General features: G+C 31.9%; 1 protein-coding gene across 8 annotated transcripts; it reads right to left on the reverse strand.

The window, feature by feature from the left end:
* Window positions 1-293: 293 nt before the first annotated feature.
* Window positions 294-5,701, reverse strand: LOC140887275 (serine/threonine-protein phosphatase 7 long form homolog). Of its 8 annotated transcripts, none has more exons than XM_073294431.1 (10): window positions 5,323-5,701; window positions 5,164-5,232; window positions 4,356-4,384; window positions 2,366-3,125; window positions 2,131-2,252; window positions 1,966-2,053; window positions 1,441-1,881; window positions 1,100-1,341; window positions 774-1,007; window positions 294-544 (listed from the first exon to the last, which is right to left on the reverse strand). In XM_073294431.1, exons 4-8 carry the CDS (start codon window positions 3,122-3,124, stop codon window positions 1,168-1,170), a joined length of 1,584 nt encoding a protein of 527 aa, XP_073150532.1. In that variant the 5' UTR covers window position 3,125; window positions 4,356-4,384; window positions 5,164-5,232; window positions 5,323-5,701; the 3' UTR covers window positions 294-544; window positions 774-1,007; window positions 1,100-1,167. The 8 variants fall into 8 exon arrangements, with proteins under 8 accessions (XP_073150532.1, XP_073150531.1, XP_073150529.1 ...); XM_073294430.1 differs by having other exon boundaries at window positions 294-647; XM_073294428.1 differs by having other exon boundaries at window positions 294-665.
* Between the last annotated feature and the right edge of the window lie 1,758 nt (window positions 5,702-7,459).

Here is a 7,459-nt window from a genome sequence, read left to right on the forward strand (position 1 = left end):
GAACATGTTTTATTGAAGAGCAATTATTGTATTTCTGTAACTTAAAGTTCGTGAATATTAAATGTGTGTTCAAACTATGGTTGTGTGTTTTTTTTTTTTTTTTTTTATTTACTAAAGTATCTCATGTTAACCAAGTCAATATGTTTGAATTTGTAATTTATCATTTATCTCTATTAAATTGCATTAGAACTACTACATTCATTAAATTCTCATATATTATTATTCAAATAAGAAATTTTAAGAAATATTATTTTTAACTGATTGAGATAAAATATAACAGATGCAAAGTGTCAAAACAAAATAAATTAGAGTACTTAAATTCGAAACACATGATTCATATATTAACATAATCCACATGTTCAAATTATTTACATTCGTTTCACACATAAACGGTGTTTAGTCCCGCAATTAGGTACTTTTCGTGTTCATTTGCTTTTACGCGGTAGTTGCGGGGCTTCAACAACTTCTTCTTCGTTCTTCTTATTCATCATCATCTTCTTCTCATCACCACCAAATCCACGTTCAAATCAAGAATTGGGCGAACCTGGCCATATGATGCACCCATTGATTGTAGATGAGAATATCCTATGCATGTGATTGGTGATATGTTATGAATTGGACGCATTTCCCCATTTTGATAGTGATGTCTGCCAAATAATATTTTACTGAAAGAAGGTTCATAAAGCTTCTGTGGAGTTTTAAAGTCAAGTTGTGTCTATGAAGTGAATTTTAAATCCATACCACCTATGTGAAGGTTTTCGTGTGTATCTCACCGGTGGATTTAAGAAACCTCGTGAATTGACTTGGGTTACAGGCGTGGTTCTGGCAGTATTGACCGCATCTTTTGGCGTAACTGGTTATTCCTTACCTTGGGACCAAATTGGTTATTGGGCGGTGAAAATTGTAACAGGTGTACCTGAGGCCATTCCTGTAATAGGATCTCCTTTGGTAGAATTATTGCGCGGAAGTGCTAGTGTGGGACAATCCACTTTGAACCCTTCCTGAAGCTAATAACATGATGATGAATAAAAAAAACATTATGATAAATAAAACATGTACTATATATGAATACATGTACCATATGAAGTTTGAGGCTTACTTTGTGGCCATTCAGGAGTCTGGAATGATTGTGCATCCTCTTCATCTTCATTTCTCTGGCGACGACGTCTATTTGTATCCCTTTTCCCGATGATGATGTTGCTGGGGTGTTCTAATGGCCATTTCATATAGAAAATCACCAATTTGGATTGTATTTTTAACAGCTTCGACAAGTGCTTCACGCGGTTGATCATCAACCGAAAGACCTCTAAACATATTCCTTAAATTCAATGCTTCGTCTCTCTAAAATAAAATAAACATTATTAATTTATCAAACACATGAACCACAAATTTTAATAATAATGCAAAGTGCTTGAAATAAATATTTTAAAATTCGCTTACCACAACACGCTTGAAATAAGCGTAACCGGACTGATAACCATGATCCATTTGTTCGGGCTCGATAGGAGATATAAAACGACGAGTTATAGAATCATACCAAGTCTCGTAATCATATCTCATGCTGAAATCTTCAACCAATTCACCTTGAGCAATCAAATTACGACGATTTTCCCACGCATCCACCATTTGTATATGATGCTTGGCCCAATCGTAGTTTTTGCGCCCCCGTCGTGAGCATTCGTGTAACTTATCTCCATCAAGTGCTGGTACTGGGATGTTTTGTGACATTCCAAATTGCCGAAGAACTCTATTAGGGCGATGCATCTCCACAATGTGAAAACATATAAGTGGGCACACAGATCGCCAGAGAGTGGTATGTCTACACTCCATGGGCAATGACAAAACATCCGTTGCTTCGAGATCGTATACATGCCATTTAAACTGCAATGGATGAACAAAATAAAAAACGTATAAAAGTGAAACATCGTATTGATTTCAAAAATTATATTTACATCATATCAATACCTGACCATCACCCATCTTGTCAAGTACATCACGAATGATTCGCACAGAGTGTGTAGGTATATGTGTCCATGAGAATACATGTTTCCACCTGCATGTATGTTAATTTCTCAAGGATTTTAAAATGAAGATTAATTTCAATATTTTATATCATGTTACAATTATTACCTTGCACCATATGGTGGAATTGGAAGAATATCATCACCACCTACTGGATTTTCAGGTGGCGCGAGTAAGTTGCACCCCAAACTGTCCGGACATAGAGGAGTCATTCTAGACCACGCCCAAATCTACGAAAGCATTTGAATTCAGTACTAATATGCATGGAACAAATAAAAATATACGCATAATACATGAGTGTAACAAAGAAAATTGTACACGCAATAAACTGTAATAAATATACCTGTAAAAGATATAAAGGACCCGCTATTTCTTGTTTTCCTATTGTAGAAGCGGCACATAACTCATGATAAAGATATGCTAGTACAGCGCTTGCCCAACTATAACTCCGAACCCGACGAATATCTTGCAAAAAATGCAGGTACAACAATTTGACCGCACACCCTTCGGAATCAGGTAGCATGCAACCACCAATAATCATCAAAGCAACACATCGAGAATATTGTGTTACTTCTATATCTGTACTATTGTCGTCAATTACTGTTTGTGTGCAATGCGAATGCAAACTTGTCAACTTTAAACTATTGGCTCTAAAATCTGTCTGAATTGGCGCAAAACCTAACCATTCAGCACAATAACTCTGCCACACAGGTAACTTGAAAGATACATCAGTGCCAATGATAGGGTCACCGTCCACATTAAGACCCCAAATCAACGCAACATCTTGTAGCGTTATTGTTGCCTCGCCAACTTGTAGGTGAAAAGTATGGGTTTCTCGACGCCATCTTTCGACTAGAGCAGTTATCAAATGATTATCATAAATATAATCGCCACAACAGAGGATGCCGTAAAACCCCATTTCTTGCAAACATGACCGAACACGATTATGTAGTACATCACTTTTCCACAATTCCCAAATTAAATTATCAGATCGGCGCACTCTTAGGGTGTTATCCAAATTATCTGGTCTAATCAAGCTAGATATATGTGTTTGTTGTTGATAAAGAACACTAGTATCTATAGGTCCAGCCTGTAATACCATCCTATACATAATTAAATAAAATAATAATTAATTTATCATAATCAAACTAGTACTATTACTAACAAACAATATTAAATAGTAATAATGCAATTACGATTATTAGTTACTTAAAAAATTAAAAACAAATTGAATAATAATAAAATAATTATATAAAGTATTTTAATTTTAATTTTAATTATAATAAATACACTAACAATAAAAAAAAGTATACATATATACCTCGATCTATTATTTGAAACTTAATTTTATCTGCATTAAAAACATTAGTAAAACAAGTATGACCAATACAGTATACACATTTAATTTAACATAATTCAAATTTATCCATACTTCGATTTGAAATTTAAATTATTTGTGTTCAAATAAAAATAAATAAATTAGTAAGTGAAATTATTTCATGATCGTGAAGCAACGACCACAACCACCACAACAAAAAAAATAAAAAAAAATAACAGATTTAATAGTAATCTCATTAGTTATTTATTCGTTGAATATATAATAACAATAACAATAACAATAACAATAACAATAACAATAATCTCATTAATTAGATTATTTGTTTTATATAATATTGATGATGTCGATGAAGAAATATTAACAATAAGAATAATAAATTTGATACTAAATCAAAATAATTTTAATCTTATTAAAGTAAATTATTTGTTTTATGTAATAATGATGCATTGATCATAATATATTAAGAATCATAATAATAAAATTGATACTAATTTAAAAAATAAGAATAACAATAATTATTATTATAATAAAATTTATTTGTTTCATATAATAAAAACACAAATAGTAAGAATGATAATAATAATAAATTTGATACTTATCCATAAAATAATAATAATGTATTTAATTTGCTTACTAATTTCGCATGAAAAACTAAAAGTAATAATAATAATTACTATAATAAAATTTAAAGAATTACTTAAATATATAATTCCAATCACTTTTGTAATACTAATTTTCATAAGAACTACGCAAACATTAATAATAAAGAAAAAAAATAAAGATATAATAATTGAAATTGTAAAAATATTATTACCATAATAAACAATTATACTATATTTAACATGATTAACAAAAATAATTATTATCATAATACACAAATTAAAATAATAACATCACAAAAATTACAACCATAAATTTTTAACATAATAAACATGAATAATAATAATAGTATTTAAATATTCACTAAACTTAATATTTATAATAATAAGTGTACCTTTATTTGAAGATTGGAACCAAGTTTACCTGCAAAAACACAATGAACAATATTTTTATACAAGTGAAAACTTCGTAAAATCTGAAGTGATTGTGTGGTATATATTTTGAGATAGGCGTTGCTTGGTCCAATTTTAGAGATGTAAATGAGCCGAGCCGAGCCGAACTGTATCAGACTTAGGCTAGGGCTCGAGCTCGGCTCGTTTGATAAATAAGGGCTCGGGCTCGGGCTCGATCCGAGCTTTTATCATAAGGCTCGGGCAAAGCTCGTTTAGTAATATAAAGGCTCAGGCTCAGCTCGATCCCGGCTCGTTTATCATATTAAACGAGTCTGGCTCGAGTTCGACTCGTTTTCAGGCTCTTTAAGCGAGCTCGTTTTCGGGCTCATTAATTGAGCTCGTTAAGCATGCTCGTTAGCGAGCTCGTTTTCGAGCTTATCAAGTGTAAATACAATAAAATACATCTCTATAAATTAATTATAAACTAAAATTAAATTTTTCGTACATAAAAAAAAGGCAAACCTAATAAAAAAAATAACATCCCAAAATATTATATCAAATATCCAAATACCATATAAAATAAAGTCAACAAAAAATTCATTATCCAAAATCTCATTAGTTACAACACAACCATAATAAGACCTAAAAATTGATCGTCAAATAACCGTCTTATATTCCAACAGTCCAATCCGACAATACCCAATAAATAACATCATGACAATAATTTCACTCACGAAATCATTCCTAATACTTCAAATTCTTAATAAGTGACAAGCAGAAGTAGAAAAACCATTCGAAAAAGAGGCTTGCCCTTGCAAATGATGTCAAATTGAAGCTTAAAACAAGGGCTTCAAATCCAGTGTCGTGGGAAGGAGAGACCTACATCATTGAATCCATAATATATAAACTGTGGGATAACCGACGAAATCGAATTTAAATGGAATGATTAAAATATCACTTTCGGGCAACCTGCTCAAACCACGAACTAGGATCTGGAACCGAACAGCAACTACGGCGGCAGCACGGCGGAAAAGCTCGAAACGCAGCTGAAACGAGCTGAAACACAGGGACTGGTTCAGTATAGTTCCTTAACTCGAATCCAATCTAAAACACCAAGAATTAACCGATAACATCGCAACAACTCGAAGAATCAGATCTCGCGCAACTCCAGCCGCGAACAGAGCGCGATTTGGGCAAAAACAACCATCAAAACCAGCGACTCATGGCTCAAATCGAATCTACATATGTAAAGAAGAAAACCAACATCGAAGTTTCGACCGCGGATGAAGGAGCAGAGGAGACGAGAGGGACGGGTTTGGGGATTGGGTTTTCCTTTCTTTTATTTCTATCCTTCTCTTCTCTGCGTACGTGTATGTGTGTATATAAATGCCCTATATTAATATGTAGATTTAAATATTGACCCCATTGTTGAAAAATATTATTATTATTAATATTATTTTGAATATTGAATGTTGAATGTTGAATATTGAGTTGTAAAATGTGGAAAATTAGTGTGTGATGATGTAGATGATGATGTATTTATTTTTGGACTAATCTCAAATGTGAATCTATAAATAGGTTTTCATTTGTGATGAAAAATACAATTGAGTTGAGAGAAAAATATTATAAAGTGTAGAGTTTGATAAATTTTGAGTTTTGGAGTATTTACTTTTTACCGTAAATTTTTACTTTTTCACAACACGTTATCAGCACGATCGCTCGAAGGTTCTCTATATTTTCCGACGCTTCAAAATACAAGAAGAAGTCAAAAATATTCAACAAGTAAGAATATTTATTTTATTGTTTATTTATTTATTGTGTATATATTTAATATATATTATCATGTTATGAAGAAAAAAATTAGTTTTTTTAAAAACTTGTTATAAATCCTGGAAGGATGTTAAGACGACATCCCACACTCCCGATAAGGGATACGATAAGTATAAAAGCCTCTAAGGTTTTTAAGCAATAACGTGATATGATATATGTATATATACTAACTATATCAATATATAATTTTATGTTATTATATAAGATGTTGTCTAGGACACTGACCTTATAATAATGTGATATGATATATGTATATATACTAACTATATCAATATATAATTTCATGTTATTATATAAGAGGTTGTCTAGGACACTGACCTTATAATAACGTGATATGATATATATTTTATTGCGTATATTTAATTATGATTATCATTATACGCATCACATGATTATCACGAATTTTTATTCAACACATAATCATTTTTTCTTACCCTCAACGGTCACAAACGGTAACAAAACGGCTAGTTTTTTGCCTATAAATATGTTCACTCAAACTCATTTTCAATCACACCAAAATTCATTCTTCATCTCAAAACATTTTCTCCTCGGTTTTTTTCGAAAAAGAAGAAGATGGAGTTTTTGGCTTTTCTAAGGATATTTTTCATAACGATTATGATCATCATGCTCACGAGTTTTGTACTCACCAGCGATTTTCCACCACATGCTTTTTCTCTATTTGTACACTTACTTGTACTCATCGTTTATCCATTATTTTGTATTGTCATATTAATGAAAATTAACTAAATGCATTATTATAGTACCACCATGTCAAACTTGGCAAAGCTTGAATTCGTTGCACTCGATATCACTGGAAAAAATTATATGCAATGGACTCTTGATGTTGAGATGCATCTTGAATCATTGGGTCTAAGTGAAAGCATTAAAGAAAATAATATATCAACCTCACAAGATAAAGCAAAAACTATGATTTTCTTGCGCCGACATCTTGATGAAGGGTTGAAATGTGAGTATCTCACAGAAAAAGACCCAATGACTTTATGGAAAGGGTTGAAAGAAAGATTTGAGCATATAAGGGAAGTGATACTCCCGACCGCCCGTGATGAATGGAATACGTTGAGATTCCAAGACTTTAAAAAAGTCAGTGATTATAATTCTGCGATGTATCGAATAGTCTCGCAATTAAAATTCTGTGGACTTGAAGTCACAGAGATGGAAATGCTTGAGAAAACATTTTCCACTTTTCACGCATCGAATATAACTCTACAACAACAGTATAGAGTACGTGGATTTTCGAGATATTCCGAACTAATCG

The sequence above is a fragment of the Henckelia pumila genome, chromosome 3, assembly GCF_033568475.1.
Source record: "Henckelia pumila isolate YLH828 chromosome 3, ASM3356847v2, whole genome shotgun sequence".
Taxonomy (NCBI): domain Eukaryota; kingdom Viridiplantae; phylum Streptophyta; class Magnoliopsida; order Lamiales; family Gesneriaceae; genus Henckelia; species Henckelia pumila.

Bases quoted from the DNA above. Each gene is read 5' to 3' on its own strand.
- LOC140887275 (XM_073294425.1), bottom strand. From the start codon at position 3,124: ATGGTATTACAGGCTGGACCTATAGATACTAGTGTTCTTTATCAACAA. The intron at 2,253-2,365 runs GTATATTTATTA...ATGCTTTCGTAG, and splicing joins GTCCTTTATATCTTTTACAG to ATTTGGGCGTGGTCTAGAAT. The intron at 1,882-1,965 runs GTATTGATATGA...CATCCATTGCAG, and splicing joins ACAAGATGGGTGATGGTCAG to TTTAAATGGCATGTATACGA.